We start from the raw sequence: 26,246 nt of genomic DNA, 5'->3' as shown, positions 1-26,246 counted from the left end.
CACCCCCTGCTCTTTCCCCGCAGCAAATTTCTCCTTTTCAAATAGTTATCCAATTCCCTTATGAAAGTTACTGTTGGATCTGCTTCCACCCTTTCGTGCAGTGCATTCCAGATCATAACAACTCACAATATCATTATAATAGAACATTTTAAGCGATTTTTTTTGCCACTCAGTGCTCAGCCTGCCTGTTTCTGTTGTATAATATTTGCGTTCTTTACCAAAAATATGGCACTCCTGAACCCAGACATTTGCAACCCTTGCGGTGCTCGGAGACTTGAGTTCTGTTCAATGCGAAAGGATGTAAAACAAGACAGGCTCCTCCTTCCCTCTGCACTCACACGCTGTCCATAATCGGGCGAGCTAGCAACACTGGGTGGGAGGCAGAGAGATTCCAGATACCCACCAAAGCGGCTCCTACAGCAGAGCATTCTAATCTTGGTCAATTCGGGTGGTCGGGGAACGGAGCGAGTGCTCAGTTGGAAAGTCACAAACATTACTAATGAATGAATGAGTGAATTCGGGCTGTGGAACGGTCAGAGTCGCGGGTTTAGTGAGGGCAGTATGGGCTGTGGAGGGAGCCGCACCGATGCCTTGGAGCCGCGTTATTGGGACAGCTGGACCAAGGAGACTGAATCCACCTTGCTGACCAGCACCGAGGCGGACATGGCGCTCTCGTCCACTCAGTCCGTCCCTTCGGAAAATTCCTCCGAGTCGGGATTCGTTCCGGAGAAGGGCTGTTACAGCGCCGGTAAGCCTGGGAGTTGCTGGGTGTGTGTGTGTGAAGAATGCAGGGTGGAGATGTGTGCTGGGGCTTCACTGACTGCCACCATCCCGGGTTGTCAGCTCCGAGTGCCAGCTTAGCTCAAACCCTGAGTATCACTCTCAGCCTGGGTCACAAGGCTGCCACCTCAGGCCAACTCCATCATTCAGATGAGACGTTAGACGGAGCTCGGGCGGGGGGGGGGGGGGGGGAGATGAAAGATCCTTATGGCACTATTTGGAGTCCTCCCAAGGGCCAACATTCCTCCCACTACCAACAACAGATTCACTTATTTGTCATTCATTCTCCAGATGTAGGTGTTGCTGGCAAGGCTGGCATTTAATGCCCATCCCTAGTTGCCCTGAGTCTGATACAACTGAGAGGCTCACTCCACCATTTCGGGGGGCAGTTAAGACCACATTGCTGTGGGTCTGGAGTCACCTATAGGCCCAGACCGGGTAAGGGCGGCAGGTTTCCTTCCCTAATGGACATTAGTGAACCAGTTGGGTCTTTATGAAAATCCTACAGCTTCATGGTCACTTTTACCGATACCAGCTCTTTACTACCAGATTTTATAAAGCGTTCATCTGATTACTGTTTGTGGGACGTTACTGGTGAAAATGACTGATGAGGAATCCTAGTGTTGATAAGCAAAGGTACAGATCAGTGGGGGTGACACGTTGGGGATAACCCACGTTTTGACATGCCTTTGTGCTCTTCCATTTAGTGAGTTCCCAACCTTTAACCTGCCTTCACTGCGCAATGCCAGGTAGATTGAGTGCTTTTTAAAAATGTGTTCACGGGATGTGGGCGTCGCTGGCAAAGCCGGCATTTATTGCCCCTCGCTAATTGCCCTGGAGAAGGCGGTGGTGAGCTGCCTTCTTGTACAACTGAGTGGCTCGCTGGGCCATTTCAGAGGCCAGTTAAGAGCCAACCACATTGCTGTGGGTCTGAAGTCACACCGGGTAAGGATGGCAGATTTCCTTCCCTAAAGGGCATTAGTGAACCAGATGGGTTTTTACCGGTAGTGATCTGGTAGTTTCATGGTCACCATTACTGATACTAGCTTTTTATTCCAGATTTATTTATTAATTGAATTTAAACTCCCCAGCTGCCGAGGTGGGATTTGAACTCGTGCCTCTGGATTATCAGTCCAGGAACATAACCACTATGCTACCATTGGCAAAGTGAGGGAGAGTCACCACCCACATCTTACTCTAATGTGCTGTTCCTGCCACTGGTTATCGAACAGGAGTGCAACCCAGAATCAGGGATGGGGTAGGGTGCAGCCGGTGCATAATGCAGGCCAGAAAGGAAAGGCAATGGTCTTCAGTCACTCCACCTCATGTCCTTGGTGGGAACCCCATGTCCAAAGTCACAGGACTGAAATGGAAATTAAACTTAAAGTAATTGTGAGTCGAACTGCACTACACAAAGTGATACATAGTTGGAATATTCTGCCAGTTGAGATATCAGAGGGAAAGGTACTGGGGTTATTCAAAAACCATGTGAGAGAGTTACTGTACCAGAGGGATGGGTCTCAATGGGAGGGATAGGGATTTTTTTTTTATTCGTTCCTGGGTTGTGTATGTCACTGGCAAAGCCAACATTTATTGTCCATCCTTAATTGCCCATGAAAAGATGGTGGTGAACCGTCTTCTTGAACCACTGCAGTCCGTGTGGTGAAGATAAGAAAGAAAGACTTGCATTTATATAGCATCTATCACAACCAATGGCTGTCTCAAAGCGCTTTTCAGCCAATGAAGTATTGGCCAGGACACTCCCATAGTGCTGTTAGGGAGGGAGTTCCAGGAGTTTGACCCAGCGACGATGAAGGAATGGCGATATATTTCAAAGTCAGGATGGTGTGTGACTTGGAGGGGAACGTGGAGGTGGTGGTGTTCCCTTGTCCATCTAGGTGGTAAAGTTCACGGGCTCGGGAGGTGCTGTCAAAGAAGCCTTGGCGAGTTGCTACAGTGCATCTTTTAGATGGTACACACTGCAGCCATGATACGCTGGTGGTGGGGGGAGTGCTAATCAAACCAGTTGCTTTGTCCTGGATGGTGCCTTGAGTGTTGTTGGAGCTGCACTCATCCAGGCAAGTGGAGAGTATTCCATCACACTCCTGATGGTGGAAAGGCTTTGGGGAGTCAGGAGGTGAGACACTCACTGCAGAATACCCAGCCTCTGACCCGCTCTTGCAGCCACAGTATTTATGTGGCTGGTCCAGTTAAGTGACTGGTCAATGCTCACTCCCAGGATGTTGATGGTGGGGAATTCAGTAATTATAATGCTGTTAAATGTCGAGGGGTGGTGGTTAGACTCTCTCTTGTTGGAGATAGTCATTGCCTTGCACTTGTGTGGCATAAATGTTACTTGCCACGTAACAGCCCAAGCCTGAATGTTGTCCAGGTCTTGCTGCATGCGGGCATGGATTGCTTCATTATCTGAAGAGTTTCATATGGAACTGAACACTGTGCAGTCATCAGTGAACATCCCCACTTCTGACCTTATGATGGAGGAAAGGTCATTGATGAAGCAACTGAAGATGGTTGGGCCTAGGACACTGCCCTGAAGAACTCCTGCAGCAATGTCCTGGGGCTGCGATGATTGGCCTCCAACAACCACAACCATAACCATCTTCCTTTGTGCTCGCTGTGACTCCAGCCAGTGGAGAGTTTTCCCCCTGATTCCCACTCACTTCAGTTTTACTAGGGTTCCTTGATGCCACACTCGGTCAAATGCTGCCTTGGTGTCAAGGGCAGTTACTCTCACCTCACCTCTGGAACTCAGACTGTTTGTCCATGTTTGGACCAAGGCTGTAATGAGGTCTGGAACCGAGTGATCCTGGCAGAACCCAAACTGAGCATCGGTGAGCGGGTTATTGGTGAGTAAGTGCTGCATGATAGCACTGTCGACAACACCTTCCAGCACTTTGCTGATGATTGAGAGTAGACTGATCGGGCAGTAATTGACCAGATTGGATTTGTCTTATTTTTAGTGGACAGGACATAGCTGGGTAGTTTTCCACCTTCTCAGGTATATGCCAGTATTGTAGCTGTACTGGATCAGCTAGGCTAGAAGTGTGGCAAGTTCTGGAGCACAAGTCTTCAGCACAACAGCCAGGATGTTGTCGGGGCCCATACACTTTGCTGTATCCAGTGTGCTCAGCCATTTCTTGATATCACGTGGAGTGAATTGAATTGGCTGAAGACTGGCTTCTGTGATGGTTAGGACCTCAGGAGGAGGCTGAGATGGATCATCCACTCGACACTTCTGGCTGAAGATTGTTGCAAATGCTTATCTTTTGCACTCGCATGCTAGGCTCCTCTGTCATTTAGGATGGGAATGTTCATGGTGCCTCCTCCTCCCATTACTTGTTTAATTGTCCACCACTATTCACGACTGGATATGGCAAGCATAATCCGTTGGTTATGGAATTGTTTAGCTCCGTCTGTCGCATGCTGTTTTTGATGTTTACCATGCATGTGGTATGCATATGCAGCATCCCAAGGTTGATCCACATTTTTAGGTATGCCAGGTGCTGCTCCTGGCATGCATTCCTATACTCCGAATTGAACCAGGGTCGATCTCCTCACTTGATGGTAATGGTGGACTGAGGGATGTACCGGGACATGAGGTTACAGATTGTGGTGGAATACATTCTGCCGCTGGTGATGGTCCACAGCGCTGCTGGATTTCTCATGGATTAATGGTAAAATTAATGTATTGGAGGGATGGGAATCAATGGAAATCAATGGGAGAGATGGGAATCACTGGGATTCACTGGGAATCAATGGGAGGGATGGGAATCACTCGGAATCACTGGGAGGGATGGGAATCACGGAACCAATGGGAATCAATTGGAGGGATGGGAATCACTGGGAATCAATTGAAGGGAAGGGAATCACTGGGAATTGCTGGGAATCACTGGGAGGGAAGTAAATCTCTTGGAATCAATGGGAGGGATGGGAATCAGTGGGAGGAATGGGAATCACTGGGAATCAATGGGAATCACTGGGTGGGATGGGAATCAATGGGAATCACTGGGAGGGATGGGAATCACTGGGAGGGATGGGAATCAATGGGAATCACTGGGAGGGATGGGAATCAATGGGTATCACTGGGAGGTATGGAAATCACTGGGAATCAATGGGAGGGATGGGAATCACTGGGAGGGATGGGAATCAATGGGAATCACTGGGAGGGATGGGAATCACTGGGAATCAATGGGAGGGATGGGAATCACTGGGATGGATGGGAATCACTGAGACGCACTAGGAATCAATGGGAATCACTGGGAGGGATGGGAATCACTGGGAATCAATGGGAATCTGGGAGGGATGGGAATCACTGGGAGGGATGGAATCACTGGGAATCAATGGGAATCACTGGGAGGGATGGGAATCAATTGAAATCACTGGGAGGGATGAGAATCACTGGGAATCAATGGGAGGGATGGGAATCAATGGGAATCACTGGGAGGGATGGGAATCACTGGGAGGGATGGGAATCACTGGGAATCAATGGAAATCAATGGGAATCACTGGGAGGGATGAGAATCATTGGAAATCACTGGGAATCAATGGGAATCACTGGGAGGTATGGGAATCACTGGGACTCAATGGGAATCACTGGGAGAGATGGGAATCACTGGGAGTATTAATGTACTGGAGGGCTTGGGAAAGAAATTGATTTTCTTTCCTTTGGAGATGTTCTAACTAAAGTGTTCCGGGTTCTGAAAGGAATTGGTGAAGGATTCGAATAGCAGGGAACAGGAGCTGAACAGTGTTGGGAGCGAGAGGATATGTTGGGTGGATTCTTTCCCCATGGGGAGGTTGCGGGTGGGTGAGGTCGAACTGTGTCAGTGATTGTTGAGCGGCTGCTAATCTAGAGACCACCTGGTCCAGACATCATCGCAGCCTTGCTGCAAACTGGGACTCTGGAGCTTCGATGAGCGATGAGAGTGTCTGCCCTCGACATCAAGCCAGCATTCGACTGAGTGTGGATCTAAGGTGTCCTAGCAAAACTGCTCAACGAATGTCATTTGGAAAACCCTCCTGTGGTTGGAGTATTTCCTGATGCAAAGGAAGAGGGTTGTGATTGTTGATCAACCATCACAGCTCCAGGACATCAATGCATGAGTTGCTCAAGGTTATCCGGGAGGAAACAGAGAACACAGGGGGAAGAGGAAGGTGTGCTTGGTGGTGGGATGATGTTGTCGGTGGCAGGAGAAGATTTGATGAACGTGTGAAGCTGGTGGGGTGGAAGGTGAGTACAGGGTGAGGAGGGGTGGGGGGAACCCAGTTGATGTTGTGGTTGGGGAGGTGGGGAAGAGCAGGGCACAGGGAATGTGATGGACAGTTTGAAGCCTTGGCTGCAGAAGAAGGATAGCTCAGGTGTCCTGATATGCAAAGTGAAGTCACCTGAACAGGTGTGATGGAGAGTCACATTGTGATCACTTCCACCCAACCATTCTGTTCAAGTCTCTGGAGTGGGGCTTGAACCCACAACCTTCTGACTCAGAGGAGAGTCATACCCACTGAGCCAACCTGACACCGACACGATTGCCCTAATTTGCATACAATTTGAATATCACTAGTCTGTGAGTAACGCTCTGTGGTGCTGACCTTACTCTGTTTCCCTCAGTTGCAGATATCTTCAACGAGGGTCTCCCTCTGCCAGCGCAGGCCTATCTGAAAGTCTGCTCGGCCATCAGTGACCCGCTCCTTAGTGAAAAGACCCCATCGAACTCGGCATCCGTGCAAGACATACCACAGCCACGTTCCCCGGGAATCACGGTGCAGAAGAAGAGTATGACGCATACGGAGGAGGTGGGTTAGTGAGTTCCCGTGGTGTATTCATTTTACCCCCTTAGCCCATTGAGAACAATGAAGTGAATGAATACAGTCTTTGTCTACAATTGATCTATATCTGGTGCAGCAATATGTGGTAGTTCGATATGAATACCAATATCAATGCAAATATCAATACCAATATCAATATAAAAATCAATACCAAAACCTGTTGAAGCAATATGTGAAAGGATTACATAGGATAAACGATGCAGTAACAGGCCATTCGGCTCAACCAGTCCATGCCGGATAGGAGTGAATCAGGAAGCATATTTTCACACAAGGGTAGTGGAAATCTATAATTCTCTCTCCCCAGGAGGCGGTGGATGCTGGAGTTCAATTGAAGCTTTCAAGACTGAGATTGATAGCTTTTTGTTGGGTAAGGGTGTCAAGGGATGCAGGGCAAAAGTGGGTAAATGGAATTGAGGCACAGATCAGCAATGATCTATTGGAATGGTGGAATAGGTTTGACAGGCTGAATGGCCTCCTCCTGTTCCTATGATCTACTTTGGTAACTATCTGATACACCAATCCTTGATATACCAATAGCTGCATGGTGCTCTGTGTAACTGGTGACAGCTGACATCAATCTTCTATTCCCCATCGATTTGCAGTTCAGTAATCCCTGGCTTTTACACCAATCCACTTCATCTGCTAAACTGAACTCAGCACCTCCCCAAAGCTCTTTGATCAGGAGCAGTGATCAGTGGGGGTGAGATAACCCCCATTTACTCCACACCTTCCTGGGACCAGCACTTGCACGAACTCTGGCCTGGGTCTTCCCACCTCGGGACAGGACTTTTCCCTGCCGGCCTAACCTTACCATGACACCAGCCCAGTTTCCTAGAACAAAGAACATAAAACATAAGAATTAGGAACAGGAGCAGGCCATCTAGCCCCTCGACCCTGCTCCGCCATTTAACAAGACCATGGCTGATCTGGCCGTGGACTCAGCTCCACTTACCCACCCGCTCCCCGTAACCCTTAATTCCCTTACTGGTTAAAAATCTATCTATCTGTGACTTGAATACATTCAATGAGCTAGCCTCAACTGCTTCCTTGGGCAGAGAATTCCACAGATTCACCATCCTCTGGGAGAAGAAATTCCTTCTCAACTCTGTTTTAAATTGGTTCCCCCATATCTTGAGGCTGTGCCCCCTAGTTCTAGTCTCCCCGACCAATGGAAACAACCTCTCTGCCTTTTTCTTGTCTATCCCTTTCATTATTTTAAATGTTTCTATAAGATCACCCCTCATCCTTCTGAACTCCAAGGAGTAAAGACCCAGTCTACTCAATCTATCATCATAAGGTAACCCCCTCATCTCCGGAATCAGCCTAGTGAATCGTCTCTGTACCCCCTCCAAAGCTAGTATATCCTTCCTTAAGTAAGGTGACCAAAACTGCACGCAGTACTCCAGGTGCGGCCTCACCTATACAGTTGCAGAAGGACCTCCCTGCTTTTGTACTCCATCCCTCTCGCAATGAAGGTCAATATTCCATTCACCTTCCTGATTACCTGCTGCACCTGCAAACTAACTTTTTGGGATTCATGCACAAGGAGCCGGCGCCTCACAACTTGAGCCGCCTCGGGGAAATCCCCTCTGCCTTTCAGTTCCGCGCGGAGGGGTTTCCTGTACGGGCTGCTCCTGCACACTCTCAACTTTACCATCCTCGCCGGCCGTCCGGACACGCCATGGCGTACCATCTTGCCGTCCGGAGGAGGCGGGGGTCCCCGATGGAGGGCACTCTATGCGGGAGTCCTCCCACTATTCATCGGGGACTTGGTCTGGAGGGTGGTGCATGGAGCAGTGCCGTGCAACAAATTTTTAAGCCGGTTCACGGACTCCCAGGCCGCCTGCAATTTCTGCGGTCTGGAGGAGTCCGTGTTCCATGTTTTTATCGAGTGTGCGAGGTTGCAGTCCCTGTTCCATTATTTAAAGGGGCTGCTCCTGAAATTCTGGCTGCACGTCAGTCCCACTCTCCTGATCTTTGGGCACCCTGTGCGGAGGGGAGCGGGTAGATCCGAGAGCCTCCTCGTAGGACTGCTCCTGGGCACGGCCAAGGGTGCCATCAGCCGGTCCAGGCAGCGGGCGGTCGAGGGGGTCGTTCAGCCTGACTGTCTGCTTCTCTTCTGCTCTTACATCCGGTCCAGGGTGTCCCTGGAGATGGAGCACGCGGTGTCCACCGGTACGCTCGTGGCCTTCCGCGAGAGGTGGGCACCGGAGGGACTGGAGTGCATCATCACGCCCGGCAACCAAATTTTAATTTGATTTTACGTTTTAAAGTTTAATTTGTTTTAATTGCCGGTGCTTTTAGTGTCCCCCTCCCCTTTTATAGGGGGCACTTGGAGAAAAAATATGTTTTTGTGCCACAAAAAAAAAAATCGTATTGTAAATGTTGGTGTTTCCCCCAGATCGGGGGGCACGGTTTAATGTTTTTTGTTTACTCCTAAAAGAGTTTCATGCACAAGGAGCCGGTGCCTCACAACTTGAGCCGCCTCGGGGAAATCCCCTCCGTGCCTTTCAGTTCCGCGCGGAGGGGTTTCCTGTACGGGCTGCTCCTGCACACTCTCAACTTTGCCATCCTCGCCTGTCGTCCGGACACGCCATGGCGTACCATCTTGCCGTCAGGAGGAGGCGGGGTTCCCCGATGGAGGGCACTCTACGCAGGGGTCCTCCCACTATTTATCGGGGACTTGGCCTGGAGGGTGGTGCACGGAGCAGTGCCGTGCAATAAATTTTTAAGCCGGTTCACGGGCTCCCAGGCCGCATGCAATTTCTGCGGTCTGGAAGAGTCCGTGTTCCATGTTTTTATTGAGTGCACGAGGTTGCAGCCCCTGTTTTGCTATCTAAAGGGGCTGCTCCTGGAATTCTGGCTGCACTTCAGTCCCACACTCCTGATCTTCGGGCACCCTGTGCGGAGGGGAGCGGGTAGGTCCAAGGGCCTCCTCGTAGGACTGCTCCTGGGCACGGCCAAGGGGGCCAGCAGCCGGTCCAGGCAGCGGGCGGTCGAGGGGGTCGTTCAGCCAGATTGCCTGTCTCTCTTCCGCGCCTTCATCCGGTCCAGGGTATCCCTGGAGATGGAGCATGCGGTGTCCACCGGTACGCTCGCGGCCTTCCGCGAGAGGTGGGCACCGGCGGGACTGGAGTGCATCATCACGCCCGGCAACCAAATTTTAATTTGATTTTATGTTTTTAAGTTAATTTGTTTTAATTGCCGGTGCTTTTAGTGTCCCCCTCCCCTTTTATAGGGGGCACTTGGAGGAAAAAAAAAGCCTTGTAAATGGTTGGTGTTTCCCCCAGATCGGGTGGGCACGGTTTAATGTTTTTTGTTTACTCCCAAAAAGAGTTTCATGCACAAGGACCCCCAGGTCCCTCTGCACCGCAGCCTGATGTAATTTCTCTCCATTTAAATAATATTCCCTTTTCCTGTTTTTTTTTCCCAAGGTGGATGACCTCACACTTTCCGACATTGTATTCCATCTGCCAAACCTTAGCCCATTCGCTGCAGCCTTTCTGTGTTCTCTACACAACCCGCTTTCCCACTAATCTTTGTATCATCTGCAAATTTTGTTACACTACACTCTGTCCCCTCTTCCAGGTCATCTATGTATATTGTAAACAGTTGTGGTCCCAGCACCGATCCCTGTGGCACACCACTAACCACCAATTTCCAACCCGAAAAGGACCCATTTATCCCGACTCTCTGCTTTCTGTTCGCCAGCCAATTCTCTATCCATGCTAATACATTTCCTCTGACTCCGTGTACCTTTATCTTCTGCAGTAACCTTTTGTATGGCACCTTATCGAATGCCTTTTGAAAATCTAAATACACCACATCCATCGGTACACCTCTATCCACCATGCTCGTTATATCCTCAAAGAATTCCAATAAATTCGTTAAATATAATTTCCCTTTCATGAATCCATGCTGCGTCTGCTTGATTGCACTATTCCTATCTCGATGTCCCGCTATTTCTTCCTCAATGATAGTTTCAAGCATTTTCCCCACTGCAGATGTTAAACTAACCGGCCTATAGTTACCTGCCTTTTGTCTGCCCCCTTTTTTAAACAGAGGCGTTACATTAGCTGCTTTCCAATCCGCTGGTACCTCCCCAGAGTCCAGAGAATTTTGGTAGATTATAACGAATGCATCTGCTATAACTTCCCCCGTCTCTTTTAATATCCTGGGATGCATTTCATCAGGATCAGGGGATTTGTCTACCTTGAGTCCCATTAGCCTGTCCAGCACTACCCCCCTCATGATAGTGATTGTCTCAAGGTCGTTCCTTCCCACATTCCTGTGACCAGCAATTTTTGGCATGGTTTTTGTGTCTTCCACTGTGAAGGCCGAAGCAAAATAATTGTTTAAGGTCTCAGCCATTTCCACATTTCCCATTATTAAATCCCCCTTCTCATCTTCTAAGGGACCAACATTTACTTTAGTCACACTTTTCCGTTTTATATATCAGTAAAAGCTTTTACTATCCGTTTTTATGTTTTGCGCAAGTTTACCTTCGTAATCTATCTTTCCTTTCTTTATTGCTTTCTTAGTCATTCTTTGCTGTCGTTTAAAATTTTCCCAATCTTCTATTTTCCCACTAACCTTGGCCACCTTATACACATTGGTTTTTAATTTGATACTCTCCTTTATTTCCTTGGTTATCCACGGCTGGTTATCCCTTCTCTTACCGCCCTTCTTTTTCACTGGAATATATTTTTGTTGAGCACTATGAAAGAGCTCCTTAAAAGTCCTCCACTCTTCCTCAATTGTGCCACTGTTTAGTCTGTGTTTCCAATCTACTTTAGCCACTCTGCCCACATCCCACTGTAGTCCCCTTTGTTTAAGCATAGTACGCTTGTTTGAGACACTACTTCCTCACCATCAATCTGTATTACAAATTCAACCATACTGTGATCACTCATTCCAAGAGAACCTTTTACTAGGAGATCGTTTATTATTCCTATCTCATTACACAGGACCAGATCTAAGATAACTTGCTCCCTAGTAGGTTCTGTAACATACTGTTCTAAGAAACAATCCCGTATGCATTCTTTGAATTCCTCCTCCAGGCTACCCCGTGCGATTTGATTTGACCAATCGATATGTAGGTTAAAATCCCCCATGACTACTGCCGTTCCTTTTTCACATGCCTCCATTATTCCCTTGATTATTGCCCTCCCCACCGTGAAGTTATTATTTGGGGGCCTATAAACTATGCCCACCAGTGACTTTTTCCCCTTACTATCTCTAATCTCCACCCACAATGATTCAACATTTTGTTCATTGGAGCCAATATCGTCTCTCACAACTGCCCTGATATCATCCTTTATTAACAGAGCTACCCCACCTCCTTTCCCTTCTTGTCTATCTTTTCGAATTGTAAGATACCCCTGTATGTTTAATTCCCAGTCTTGGCCACCCTGCAGCCATGTTTCTGTAATGGGGGTCATTAAGTGGGCTCCTGGCGGGGGGCACGGATAATCAAGGTTGAGGTGGGGAGTGGAGTGTTGGGTCACCTCCCTTTCAAATCCCCATCATCACACGCTAACTGAAAAAAACACACTGCCCCTTGCAAACTACTGCCCCATCTGTAACCTCCCTTTCCTCTGCAAATTCCTTGAACGTGTTGTCGCCTCCCAAGTCCATGCCATCTATCCCATGTTTGAAACTTTCCAATTAGATTTTCGCCCCTGTCAGAGCACAGAGCAAAGTCACAAATGCGAACTGCTGTTTGTGTGACCGTGGTGAACAATCCCTCCTCGTCCTTCTCGATGTCTCTGCAGCCTTTGACATAGTTAACCACACCATCCTCCTCCAACACTTCTATTCCAATGTCCATTAGTAGGACTGCCCTTGCTTGGTTATGGATGCTTGACCTATCTAAACAAAGCCAGGACATCTCCAGCACTGGCCACTGTTCCCACCCTGCATCGTTACCTCTGGTGTTCCCCAAGGATCCATCCTTGACCTTCTCATCTACATTCTTCCCCTTAATGACACATCCAAAGATATAAAGTCAGCTTCCACATGCACGCTGATGATAATCGGAGGTGGTGGGGTGGGATGTGGGGGGCAGTAGAGCTGGGCGTTGTCAGCGTACTCCAGGTGCTGGTACACCAGGTGTTGGTGCTCCAGGTGTTGGTGCTCCAGGTGCTGGTACACCAGGTGTTGCTGCTCCAGGTGTTGGTGCTTCAGGTGCTGCTGCACCAGCTGTTGGTGCTCCAGGTGTTGGTGCTCCAGTTGCTGGTACACCAGGTGTTGCTGCTCCAGGTGTTGGTGCTCCAGATGTTGATGCTCCAGGTGTTGGTGTTGTTACTCCAGGTGTTGATACTCCAGGTGTTGGTACTCCAGGTGTTGGTGTTGATACTCCAGGTGTTGGTACTCCAGGTGTTGGTACTCCAGGTGTTGGTGCTCAGGTGTTGGTACTCCAGGTGTTGGGGCTCCAGGTGTTGGTACTCCAGGTGTTGGTGTTTGTACTCCAGGTGCTGGTACACTAGGTGTTGATGCTCCAGGTGTTAGTGCTCTAGGTGTTGGTACTCCAGATGTTGATGTTGGTGCTCCAGGTGTTGGTACTCCAGGGTTGGTGTTTGTACTCCAGGTGTTGGTGCTCTAGGAGTTGATGCTCCAGGTGTTGGTACTCCAGGTGTTGGTACTCCAGGTGTTGGTGCTCCAGGTGCTGGTACTCCAGGTGTTGGTGTTGGTACCCCAGGTGCTGATACACCAGGTGTTGATGCTCCAGGTGTTGGTGCTCCAGGTGGTGTTTCTCCAGGTGTTGGTATTGTTACTCCAGGTGTTGGTACTCCAGGTGTTGGTGTTCTAGGTGTTGTTACTCCAGGTGTTGGTACTCCAGGTATTGGTGTTCTAGCTGTTGGTACTCCAAGTGTTGGTGTTGTTACTCCAGGTATTGGTACTCCAGGTGTTGGTGTTGGTACTCCAGGTGTTGGTGTTGGTACCCCAGGTGCTGATACACCAGGTGTTGATGCTCCAGGTGTTGGTGCTCCAGGTGGTGTTTCTCCAGGTGTTGGTATTGTTACTCCAGGTGTTGGTACTCCAGGTGTTGGTGTTCTAGGTGTTGTTACTCCAGGTGTTGGTACTCCAGGTATTGGTGTTCTAGCTGTTGGTACTCCAAGTGTTGGTGTTGTTACACCAGCTGTTGGTGCTCCAGGTGTTGGTGCTCCAGTTGCTGGTACACCAGGTGTTGCTGCTCCAGGTGTTGGTGCTCCAGATGTTGATGCTCCAGGTGTTGGTGTTGTTACTCCAGGTGTTGATACTCCAGGTGTTGGTACTCCAGGTGTTGGTGTTGATACTCCAGGTGTTGGTACTCCAGGTGTTGGTACTCCAGGTGTTGGTGCTCAGGTGTTGGTACTCCAGGTGTTGGGGCTCCAGGTGTTGGTACTCCAGGTGTTGGTGTTTGTACTCCAGGTGCTGGTACACTAGGTGTTGATGCTCCAGGTGTTAGTGCTCTAGGTGTTGGTACTCCAAATGTTGATGTTGGTGCTCCAGGTGTTGGTACTCCAGGGTTGGTGTTTGTACTCCAGGTGTTGGTGCTCTAGGAGTTGATGCTCCAGGTGTTGGTACTCCAGGTGTTGGTACTCCAGGTGTTGGTGCTCCAGGTGCTGGTACTCCAGGTGTTGGTGTTGGTACCCCAGGTGCTGATACACCAGGTGTTGATGCTCCAGGTGTTGGTGCTCCAGGTGGTGTTTCTCCAGGTGTTGGTATTGTTACTCCAGGTGTTGGTACTCCAGGTGTTGGTGTTCTAGGTGTTGTTACTCCAGGTGTTGGTACTCCAGGTATTGGTGTTCTAGCTGTTGGTACTCCAAGTGTTGGTGTTGTTACTCCAGGTATTGGTACTCCAGGTGTTGGTGTTGGTACTCCAGGTGTTGGTACTCCAGGTTTTGATATTGGTATTCCAGGTGTTTGTACTCCAGGTGTTGGTACTCTAGGTGTTGTTGGTACTCCAGGTGTTGGTGCTCCAGGTGTTGGTGTTGGTGCTCCAGGTGTTGGTGCTCCAAGTGCTGGTACTTCAAGTGCTGGTACTCCAGGTGTTGGTGCTCCAGGTGTTGGTGCTCCAGGTGTTGCTGCTCCAGGTGTTGCTGCTCCAGGTGTTGCTGCTCCAGGTGGTGTTTCTCCAGGTGTTGGTATTGTTACTCCAGGTGTTGGTACTCCAGGTGTTGGTGTGCTAGGTGTTGTTACTCCAGGTGTTGGTACTCCAGGTATTGGTGTTCTAGCTGTTGGTACTCCAAGTGTTGGTGTTGTTACTCCAGGTATTGGTACTCCAGGTGTTGGTGTTGGTACTCCAGGTGTTGGTACTCCAGGTTTTGATATTGGTATTCCAGGTGTTCGTACTCCAGGTGTTGGTACTCTAGGTGTTGTTGGTACTCCAGGTGTTGGTGCTCCAGGTGTTGGTGTTGGTGCTCCAGGTGTTGGTGCTCCAAGTGCTGGTACTTCAAGTGCTGGTACTCCAGGTGTTGGTGCTCCAGGTGTTGCTGCTCCAGGTGTTGCTGCTCCAGGTGTTCGTACTCCAGATGTTAGTATTGGTACTCCAGGTGTTGGTTCTCCAGGTCATTTTACTCCAGGTGTTGGTACTCCAGGTGGTGGTGTTGGTACTCCAGGTGTTGGTGTTCCAGATGTTACGACTCCAGGTGCTGGTACTCCAGGTGTTGGTGTTCCAGGTGTTGGTGCTCCAGACGTTAGTACTCCAGGTGTTGGTACTCCAGGTGTTGGTACTCTAGGTGCTGGTACTCCAGGTGTTGGTGTTCCAGGTTTTGGTGTTCCAGGTGTTGGTGTTCTAGGTGTTGGTGCTCCAGACGTTAGTACTCCAGGTGTTGGTACTCCAGGTGTTGGTACTCTAGGTGCTGGTACTCCAGGTGTTGGTGTTCCAGGTATTGGTCTTCCAGGTGTTGGTGCTCCAGACGTTAGTACTCCAGGTGTTGGTACTCTAGGTGTTGGTACTCCAGGTGTTGGTTCTCCAGCTTTTGGCACTCCAGGTGTTGGCGCTCCAGGTGTTGGCGCTCCAGGTGTTGGTACTCCAGGCGTTGGTACTCCAGGTGTTGGTTCTCCAGCTGTTGGTACTCCAGGTGTTGGTACTCCAGGTGTTGGTTCTCCAGCTGTTGGTACTCCAGGTGTTGGTGCTCCAGGTGTTGGTGCTCCAGACATTAGTACTCCAGGTGTTGGTATTCCAGGTGTTGGTTCTCCAGCTGTTTGTACTCCAGGTGTTGGTGCTCCAGGTGTTGGTGCTCCAGGTGTTGGTGCTCCAGGTGTTGTTACTCCAGGTGTTGGTGTTTGTATAACAGGCTCTGGTCATTGCTGGGCTGATTGACAATACAAGGTGTGAATCAGATGAGATTATAGAAACACATTGATCTCACTTTATTTCTAATTATATAAGCCCATGATTTTGCACCACGCATCCTTCATCAGACCAGTTTGTTTAATGTGAGTCACTGATACTTGATTGATATAAACAGCAGATAATTACCATAATTACCAGTAAAGTGCTTGGCGATGTGGCACTTTAATTACAGTGCAATATACAATGTTGTAATTTAAACTGTAATTTGACATGGGACCAGTTGGTCAGGAACACTGGAGCAGAGATTCTGCAGCCCAGAGGATACCCAGGGCATGGAGTTTATTAGCTTTTGCTCATCATATTAGGAATGTTGGGGACTTTAACTAGAGAGGGGCTAGGTTAGTTAGCTGCCACCTATCACCCTCACCCAACTAACTAGAAATGAGAAAATACCAGTTGGCGAGCTCAAAACTAGGGACCGTCAATATAAGATAGTCAGGGAATTCAGGAGTAACTTCTTCACCCAGAGAGTGGTGAGAATGTGGAACTCGCGACCACAGGGAGTGGTGAAGGCAAATGGTACCGAGGCATTTAAAGGAAAGCTGGAAAAGCAAACGAGGGAGAAAGGAATGGAAGGCTATGACAGGGTGAGATGAAGTCGGGTGAGGGAGACTCGAGTGGAGCATTAAACACTGGCATGGACCTGTTGGGTTGAATGGCCTGTTTCTGTGCTGTAAATATTTTGTAATACGTTGTAATAAATGGTTAACAGAAATGCCAGTGCATGGAATGGGAGGCAGCCTATTGGCTCTGATAGGGCAGTGGCCAAATCAGCTGTTTATGTGCTGTACATTCTATATTAGTAGCAGAGTGGCTATTCTAGTAACATGCCTGATGTCCCTGAAGGGAAGGCACCAGTTTGGTATACTTTTACGGCGTATTTTAGAAATATTATGTATTTGGAGGGGATTTTAATTAAATATTTATATTATATTGGGGCTCAGGTGTATCTGAACTTGGAAAGACTCTCTCTCCTGAAGGATGAACCATCTGTGGCTAACTAAGAAAGTTAAGGATGGTACCAAATTGAAAGAAAAGGCATACAATGTTACGAAGATTAGCGGTAGGCCAGAGGGTTAGGAAATTTTTAGAAACCAGCAAAGGATGACTAAAAAAATAATAAAGAGGGAGAAGATAGATTATGAGAGTAATCTAGCAAGAAATATAAAAACATACAGTCAGAGCTTCTACAGGTATATAAAATGCAAGAGAGTAGCTAAAGTAAATGTTGGTCCCTTAGAGGATGAGACTGGGGAATTAATAATGGGAAACAGGGAAATGGCAGTGACTTTGAACAAATATTTTGTATCGGTCTTCATGGTAGAAGACACTAAAAGCACCCCAAAAATAAAAGATGATCAAGAGGCTATAGTGAGGGAGGAACATAAAACAATCACTATTACAAGAGACAAAGTATGAGGCAAACTAATGGGACTAAAGGTGGACAATTCCCCTAGATCAGATGGCCTGCATCCTAGGGTCTTAAAAGAAGTGGCTGCAGAGATAGTGGATGCATTGGTTGTAATCTACCAAAATTCCCTGGATTCTGGAGAGGTCCCAGCGGATTGGTAAACCACAAATGTAACGCCCCTATTTAAGAAAGGAGGGAGACAGAAAGCAGGAAACTATAGACCAGTTAGCCTAACATCTGTCATTGGGAAAATGATGGAATCCATTAATAAGGAAGTAGTAGCAGGACATTTAGAAAATCACAATATAATCAAGCAGCCAGCATGGTTTTATGCAAGGAAAATCATGTTTGACAATTTTACTGTTGTTCTTTGAGGATGTAACGAGCAGGGTGGACAAAGGGGAACCAGTCAATGTGGTGTATTTGGATTTCCAGAAGTCATTCGATAAGGTGCCACATAAAAGGTTATTGCACAAAGATAAAAGCTCGGGGTTAGGGGTAATATAATAGCATGGATAGAGGATTGGCTAACTAACGGAAATGGAGCATTTTCAGGTTGGCAAACTGTAACTTGTGGGGTATCACATTGTTCAGTGCTCGGGCCTCAACTATTTACAATCTATATTAATGACTTGGATGAAGGAACCGAGTGTACTGTAGCCAAATTTTCTGATGATACAAAAATAGGTGGAAAAGCAAGTTGTGAGGATGACACAAAGAATCTGCAAAGGGATATAGACAGGTTAAGTGAGTGGGCAAAAATTTAGCAGGTGGAGTATAATGTGGAAAATGTGAGGTTATCCACTTTGATAGGAAAATAAAAATGCAAATGACAGTCTACAAAATTCTGCGGTACAGAGGGATCTGGAGAACTGCGTACAGTTTTGGTCTCCTTATTTAAGGAAGGATATATTTGCATTGGCGGCTGTTCAGAGAAGGTTCACGAGGTTGATTCCGAGGTTGAGGGGGTTGTCTTATGAAGAAAAGTTGAGCAGGTTGGACCTATACTCATTGGAGTTCAGGAGACTGCGAGATGATCTTATTAAAACATATGATAATGAGGGGGCTTGACAGGGTAGATGCAGAGAGGATGTTTCCCCTCGTGGAGGAATCTAGAACTAGGGGACATAGTTTCAGAATAAGGGGCCATCCATTTAAATTGGAGACGAGGAGGAATTTCTTCTCTCAGAGGGGCGTGAATCTTTGGAATTCTCTGCACCAGAGAGCTTTGCAGGCTGGGTCATTGAATATATTCAAGATGGAGACAGATTTTTGAACTACAGGGGAGTCAAGGGTTATAGGGAATGGGTGGGAAAGTGGAACTGAGACCAAGATCAGATCAGCCATGATCTTATTGAACGGTGGAACAGGCTCGAGGGGCCAAATGGCCGAAACCTGCTTCTATTTCTTATGTTCTTATGTTTTCCTCATGCTGCGAGAATCCGACTGAAGGAGTCTCAGAATTCCAGGGATTGTGTTTGTGCGCCATCCAGCGACCACCAGCTATTTGACTGTTGGGTTATCACAGCCGAGCCTAGACCAGGGCGGGGGAGGGGGAAAATGGAGAAGACACATATAATGTGAAATTCCTAAACTCCCGATTTTATCTTTATTTCAGGTGAAATGGCAGACCAGCAGAAAGTCGACAAAACAAGTGAGGATAACGGTGACACAGAGCATCAGACACATCGACAAGGGGGGGAATATCACCGAGGCCTCACACACAACCTTTGAGCTGCTGAAATCCCCCAACAATGCAGATTCAGGGGGGAAATAATGGGACAGTGGTGAGAATGTATGGGGGAGGGGGGGGGAGTGGAGTTATACTGTGTACTGAGAGTGTGGGGAGTGGAGTTATACTGTGTACTGAGAGTGTGAAGAGTGGAGTTATACTGTGTACTGAGAGTGTGGGGAGTGGAGTTATACTGTGTACTGACAGTGTGGGGAGTGTAGTTATACTGTGTACTGACAGTGTGGGGAGTGGAGTTATACTGTGTACTGAGAGTGTGGGGAGTGGAGTTATACTGTGCACTGAGAGTGTGGGGAGTGGAGTTATACTGTGTACTGAGAGTGTGAAGAGTGGAGTTATACTGTGTACTGAGAGTGTGGGGAGTAGAGTTATACTGTGTACTGAGAATGTGGGGAGTGGAGTTATACTGTGTACTGAGAGTGTGGGGAGTGGAGTTATACTGTGTACTGAGAGTGTGGGGAGTGGAGTTATACTGTGTACTGAGAGTGTGGGGAGTGGAGTTATACTGTGTACTGAGAGTGTGGGGAGTTGAGTTATACTGTGTACTGAGAGTGTGGGAAGTGGAGTTATACTGTGTACTGAGAGTATGGGGAGTGGAGTTATACTGTGTACTGAGAGTGTGGGAAGTGGAGTTATACTGTGTACTGAGAGTGTGGAGAGTGGAGTTATACTGTGTACTGAGAGTGTGGGGAGTGGAGTTATACTGTATACTGAGAGTGTGGGGAGTGGAGTTATACTGTGTACTGAGAGTGTGGGATGTGTACTGACACTATGGGGTTTGGAGTTACAGTGTGTACTGACACTGTGGGGAGGAGTGTAGTTATAGGACTAGACTTTCCACTGAAGATCGCTGGGCTATTGCCCATCTATCGCTCAAATATGCAGGCTATCGCCCATTTTACCTGAAAAGTGGAAAGTTGGGCCGGAACATCGCCCAAAGATCACCGGCCCAACGCTCGGCACACAAGAATTTTACATCGCCGAGGTAAAACCACCGCAACTTTTGCCACATCACTCACACATCGCCAGGCCAATCGCTCGCCAATCGCTCGCCAAGAAGATCGCTGGAGAAAAGCTGCTCCCGACTGGGACTGTTGACAGGATTCGGCACTACGGACACCATTTTGAACGTTGGAGGAAGTGAGAGGCTGCTCGAAGAAGGGGCTTATCAGGAGAATTGTAATTTGTGGGTTATTTAAGGGTTTTATTTACTGACTGATCTGCTCGCATTTATATTGATATTTATATTTATTGAGGACAAAGGGCATTTATAGCTATAGTGATGGGATCTGGAACACCTCTACCATTATTTGTAAATGCTCTCATGCTGGAGTCTGAAGTTGTGTTTAGTGAAGAGCCCAATTAAAGAGATGGCAGACTGCTGCGGAGGAGGGGACCTTACATCTGACAAACCTGTCTGATAACACGTGCCTTAGGAGGCTGTGTTTCGAAAAGGACGTCATCGCTGAGATATGCCAGCTAATTAAGGGAGATCTGCAGCCTAGCAGACCATCGGAACCACACTTTGAGGTGAAGGTTACTGGGGCACTTTCGTTCTATGCATCGGGCTCCTTTCAGGCTTCAGCTGGCAACATCTCTAAGCACGCCACACATTGCTCCATTCGACAGGTGACTGAAGCCCTTTACGCTCGCAGCATGGATTTTATAAGCTTCCCTATTGTTATGTATTAATGCTTGGGGGTCACCAGACACCAGAGGGCGCCGCGGTCGGAGGTCATCGGCATGTGGCATGTGTGCTTGGTCACCTGTATATAAGCTGGGTGTCTTTCTCACGCTGGCACTCTTGGGCTGGAATAAAGATGGATCAGGTTGCTCCTGAGTGAGCTTACAGTAACCAGACTCTTGAATCATTACAATTTCTGGTAACCCCCCCAAGCATTAATACATAACACCAATGACCAGGGAGGCACAGACCGGGAGGGCTTTGGGTTTCTCGAGAATAGCAAACTGAAACAGTGCTGAAGCAGTGCTTCAGATACCTGGACCACTCTGGAGGCAGCCTACAATACCAGCCTGACCAGGTCGCTGAGATTATTGTGGTGTGCTGCATGTTGCATAACCTAGCTATAAGGAGAGGACAACAATTGCCAGATGGGACTGCACTCAGGAGAGTGAAGGCGGAAGAGGCAGACGAGGAGGAGGAGGAGGAGGAGGATGAGGGCCTCAGGGAGGACAATCAGCCTGGCGATGAACCCATGCCCCCACGCCCCACTGCAAGACTGGAAAAACCCCATGGGAGTTACGCGGCGGCAAAACCTTTGCGTCAGCAGGTCATAAATGAACGCTTTGCGTGAGCTTACGTTGGGGACAGTTACAGCTACATTTACGGAAAGACAACAGTTGCAGTTGCCTTACATTTCATCCTTGCCTGGTCTGGCCATTGTTTTCCAACAGTTGTATTCATGTTTTACCTTACCTTAAGTTATTAGAAGACAAGGAACAACAATTGTAAAATTCAATAAATCTTTTTACTAATTTAACAATGTAACTTTTTTTTGGAACTGTAACACACCCCCCCACCCTCCCCCAACAATCACCCAACAATAAATTTAAAAAACAACAATAACAACAATACTAAGAACAATAAAACACCCCCTCCCTACCTGCGGCCACGTTTCCCTCCAGGTCCTCTACCCCCCCGTGTCTTAGCTCCCCGGTTGAATCCCTGGGTAGTGGGACGAGGCGGGCGTGCAGCGTGCAATAGCACGACATCCTGCTGTAGGGGGGTGGGGGGGGTGACATGATAGGCTCAGGGGGTGATGGAGGAAGTCCTTCCTCCTGACTCGCATCTGTGCTGGCGGTTGGTGTGACGGCACCTTGGGGTGCAGTGCCGTCTCCCGACCTTGGTGTGACGGCACCTTGGGGTGCAGTGCCGTCTCCCGACCTTGGTGGGACGGCACCTTGGGGTGCAGTGCCGTCTCCCGAACTTGGTGGGACGGCACCTTGGGGTGCAGTGCCGTCTCCCGACCTTGGTGGGACGGCACCTTGGGGTGCAGTGCTGTCTCCTGACCTTGGTGGGACGGCACCTTGGGGTGCAGTGCTGTCTCCCGACCTTGGTGGGACGGCACCTTGGGGTGCAGTGCCGTCTCCCGAACTTGGTGGGACGGCACCTTGGGGTGCAGTGCCGTCTCCCGAATTTGGTGGGACGGCACCTTGGGGTGCAGTGCCGTCTCCCGAACTTGGTGGGACGGCACCTTGGGGTGCAGTGCCGTCTCCCGACCTTGGTGGGACGGCACCTTAGGGTGCAGTGCCATCTCCCGACCTTGGTGGGACGGCACCTTGGGATACAGTGCCGTCTCCCGACAGTCTCGCATGCCACAAGGCATGGATGGCGGCGGTCTGCTCACGCATCTCCCGGATCATCTGCTGCATACCCTCCAATATGCGAGCGGACACCCGGGACATGTTCCCCCTGAACGCACCAAACGCCTGGAGGAGCTCGCAACTTATCGCGACGCTCTCCATGCACTGTCTGGGCAAGCCCTCGATGCGATCGGCCAGTGGAGGCATGTGCTGACCTCGTTGACCCGACTTCCGTGGTGTCACCGTGGGCACTAAACGGCCTGGCGTCGCCGGCTGCAAGCCGCTTGGTCCCGCTACTTCTCCTGTCGAAGTTGACGACGACGAAGTGGCCGCAGTTCAATGGGAGGGGCGTCCTCCGCCCTTTCCATAACATTCTCTTCCTCCTCTGGTTCGGGTTTGGTTGTGTAGGTTGTGTCGCTCCCCTCGGCACCCATGGTGATGACCACCTGCACATTGACAGGTGTAGGCGTGGCCTCCCTCTGTTGTGCCACCGGAGTTGTGGGACCTGCAAAACACAACTGAGCTTATTGAGCTTATTAGAACAGAAAGGATTCTTGCGCTGGGCTGGCATACGTAGCAGCACTACTACAATAAATGTGACCAAGAGACGTTACTGATTATATGGTAGTACATATGTGGAATTTACTGCCCCAGAGAGCTGTGGAGGCTGGATCAGTCAAAATGGACAGAATGATAAGGGGGTGAAGGTTTATGGAGAGTGGGCAGGGAAGTGGAGCTGAGCCCCATCTTATCAAATGCAGGCTCGAGGGGCCAGTTGGCCTGCTCCTGCACCTATTTTGTTCTTATGTTGTTAGCCTGAGAGTAGGACAGAAGCTGCATGCATAACATGACATCATTTGTGTCATGTATGTACTTTTGGGATCACTAGCCACGAGATGGCATCACTGTTGGAGGCCATTGGGCTGCATACACGTGTGTGCAACCCAAGTATAAAAGGCCAGCCATTTTGTATATTAGTCACTTTGGGCCTTAATAAAGCAGAGCCAAGGTGATACCTCTTGGAGTTCAACAGTACTCAGTCTAACAGTTATTGCATACACAACAATTCGTATATGAATTGCCGTTATATTACTTTGACTTACCACTGCTTTACACATTACTCACGTGGTGCAAGGGAGGGCTCTGCCTCACCATGGGTGGTGACCGAGTGACTGTGGCTGCTGACCAGTGAAGCAGCGCGTTCTTCAAGGTTCGTAAGGATGGCGAGCTGTGAAGGGCCTCCTTCCGTGTGCCTGCGCTCCGCACGATTCTTAGATATCTTCCTCTGCAAACGTGACAAGAGCATGGCATAAGCTACTTGACTAGGTACTATGATGGAAAGACAACAGTTTCCAACATTGTATGCTAATAGGGTTTGTATTCACAGTTGATGCATGGTTATAACAAGTATCGTGTTTAGGATCTAATGTTTGACACAAAACATCTTGACGACAATCTCCATTGAAGGGCTCCCGGGGGTGCTGGGAACCAGGATAGCTGGTGAGCTCAGCAATGACAGGAGCTAATGTCCCAAAGTGTCCCAGGGCAGACAGTGAGCCAGGGCAGCTCTCCCCCCAGTCCAGGGTGGGTCACTGTGTGAGTGACAGCAGCCGGAGAGACTGACACAGTCTGGGTAAAGGTAACCGCACCCCTCAGTACTCAGTTGTGCCCCATCCACCAACGTAACCCAAAAGGAGACGGTGCCAAAATTAGACTTAAAAAGGGTGCAGGTTCCCAGCTCTGTCCAGATCTTAGCAGGGAATTAACAGGGAATATCCAGCTTAATTTCAACCTGAGAGATTTATGTAGATCATTATGTAGATCATTGGAATTTAAAATTTATTTCATACTTACTCTTGCCGAAGCGACCAGGTTGTTCCAGCACTCCTGGCACTGGTCAGATCCGTTGGCCTCGTGGGATGCTGATGAGACCACGTCGGCGATCTTGCCCCAAATCTTTTTGTAGGCCCGGGGTGCAGGTTTCCCACGCCCACACTAGGTTAATTGAGCCCACCGGGAGTGCACCTCCTGGACCAGCACCACATTGGCCTCTTCACTAAAGGGTTTGGCCCTCCTCCTCCCCTCCACATCCTGGCCACTCGCCACTGACTCGTGCTTCAGGTTGAACACATTTATTACTGATTAATTATTATCTATATATATATATATATGAAAAGCTATATATATATATTATAATATATTATCGATTATATTATATTATATAATATAATTATTAATTATTTTTATATTAATAATCTCCTCTACTCTCTGTCTGTGTATGTCAGTGTGCCTCTCTCTCCATCTCTCTATCTCTCTCTAGCTCTCCACTCCTTTCTCTCTCCTCTCTCACTCTCTCTCCCCCTCCCTGTGTATACCGACAATGTGGAGGGGGGGGTGGGGGGAGAGTGTAGTTATACTGTGCACTGACAGTTTGGGGAATGGAGTTATACTGTGTACGACAGTGCGAGGGGAGTGTAGTTATACTGTGTACTGACACTGTGGGGCAGTGGTGTTATACTGTGTACTGACAGTGTGTGGAGTGTAGTTCTACTGTGTACTGACAGTGTGGGGGGAGTGTAGTTATACTGTGTACTGACAGTGTGGGGAGTGTAGTTATACTGTGTACTGACAGTGTGGGGAGTGTAGTTATACTGTGTACTGACAGTGTGGGGGGAGTGTAGTTATACTGTGTACTGACAGTGTGGGGGCAGTGGAGTTATACTGTGTACTGACAGCATGGGGAGTGTAGTTATACTGTGTACTGACAGTGTGGGGAGTGTAGTTATACTGTCTACCGACAGTGTGGGGGCAGTGTAGTTATACTGTGTACTGACAGTGTGGGGAGTGTAGTTATACTGTGTACTGACAGTGTGGGGGGAGTGTAGTTATACTGTGTATTGACAGTGTGGGGAGTGTAGTTATACTGTGTAATGACAGTGTGGGGAGTGTAGTTATACTGTGTACTGACAGTGTGGGGGGAGTGTAGTTATACTGTGTACTGACAGTGTGGGGAGTGTAGTTATACTGTGTAATGACAGTGTGGGGAGTGTAGTTATACTGTGTACTGACAGTGTGGGGGGAGTGTAGTTATACTGTGTACTGACAGTGTGGGGAGTGTAGTTATACTGTGTACTGACAGTGTGGGGAGTGTAGTTATACTGTGTACTGACAGTGTGGAGAGTGTAGTTATACTGTGGACTGACAGTGTGGGGAGTGTAGTTATACTGTGTACTGACAATGTGGGGAGTGTTGTTATACTGTGTACTGACAGTGTGGAGAGTGTAGTTATACTGTGTACTGAGAGTGTGGGGGGAGTGTAGTTATACTGTGTACTGACAGTGTGGGGAGTGTAGTTATACTGTGTACTGACAGTGTGGGGAGTGTAGTTATACTGTGTACTGACAGTGTGGGGAGTGTAGTTATACTGTGTACTGACAGTGTGGGGGCAGTGTAGTTATACTGTGTAATGACAGTGTGGGGAGTGTAGTTATACTGTGTAATGACAGTGTGGGGAGTGTAGTTATACAGTGTACGGACAGTGTGGGGGGAGTGTAGTTATACTGTGTACTGACAGTGTGGGGGGAGTGTAATTATACTGTGTACTGACAGTGTGAGGGGAGTGTAGTTATTCTGTGTACGACAGTGCGAGGGGAGTGTAGTTATACTGTGTACTGACACTGTGGGGGGAGTGGTGTTATACTGGGTACTGACAGTGTGGGGAGTGCAGTTATACTGTGTACTGACAGTGTGTGGAGTGTAGTTATACTGTGTACTGACAGTGTGGGGAGTGT

At 48.6% G+C, this 26,246-nt stretch overlaps 1 protein-coding gene across 1 annotated transcript; it reads left to right on the top strand.

The window, feature by feature from the left end:
* The first annotated feature begins 308 nt into the window (after positions 1 to 308).
* LOC139242274 (brain and acute leukemia cytoplasmic protein-like) lies at positions 309 to 19,158 on the top strand. Its single transcript, XM_070870303.1, has 3 exons — positions 309 to 748; positions 6,410 to 6,594; positions 19,000 to 19,158. Exons 1-3 carry the CDS (start codon positions 508 to 510, stop codon positions 19,156 to 19,158), a joined length of 585 nt encoding a protein of 194 aa, XP_070726404.1. The 5' UTR covers positions 309 to 507.
* The last annotated feature ends 7,088 nt before the right edge of the window (positions 19,159 to 26,246 follow it).

This window comes from Pristiophorus japonicus, unplaced genomic scaffold, assembly GCF_044704955.1.
Source record: "Pristiophorus japonicus isolate sPriJap1 unplaced genomic scaffold, sPriJap1.hap1 HAP1_SCAFFOLD_1288, whole genome shotgun sequence".
NCBI classification, from domain to species: domain Eukaryota; kingdom Metazoa; phylum Chordata; class Chondrichthyes; family Pristiophoridae; genus Pristiophorus; species Pristiophorus japonicus.
The sequence above is the reverse complement of the archived record's forward strand: the minus strand, read 5'-3'. Positions and strand labels throughout refer to the sequence as shown.

Excerpts from the sequence above, each read along its gene's own strand:
- LOC139242274 (XM_070870303.1), top strand. The coding sequence starts at position 508 with ATGAGTGAATTCGGGCTGTGGAACGGTCAGAGTCGCGGGTTTAGTGAG. Across the intron at positions 749-6,409 it reads GAAGGGCTGTTACAGCGCCG|TTGCAGATATCTTCAACGAG; the intron begins GTAAGCCTGGGA and ends TGTTTCCCTCAG. Across the intron at positions 6,595-18,999 it reads GTATGACGCATACGGAGGAG|GTGAAATGGCAGACCAGCAG; the intron begins GTGGGTTAGTGA and ends TCTTTATTTCAG.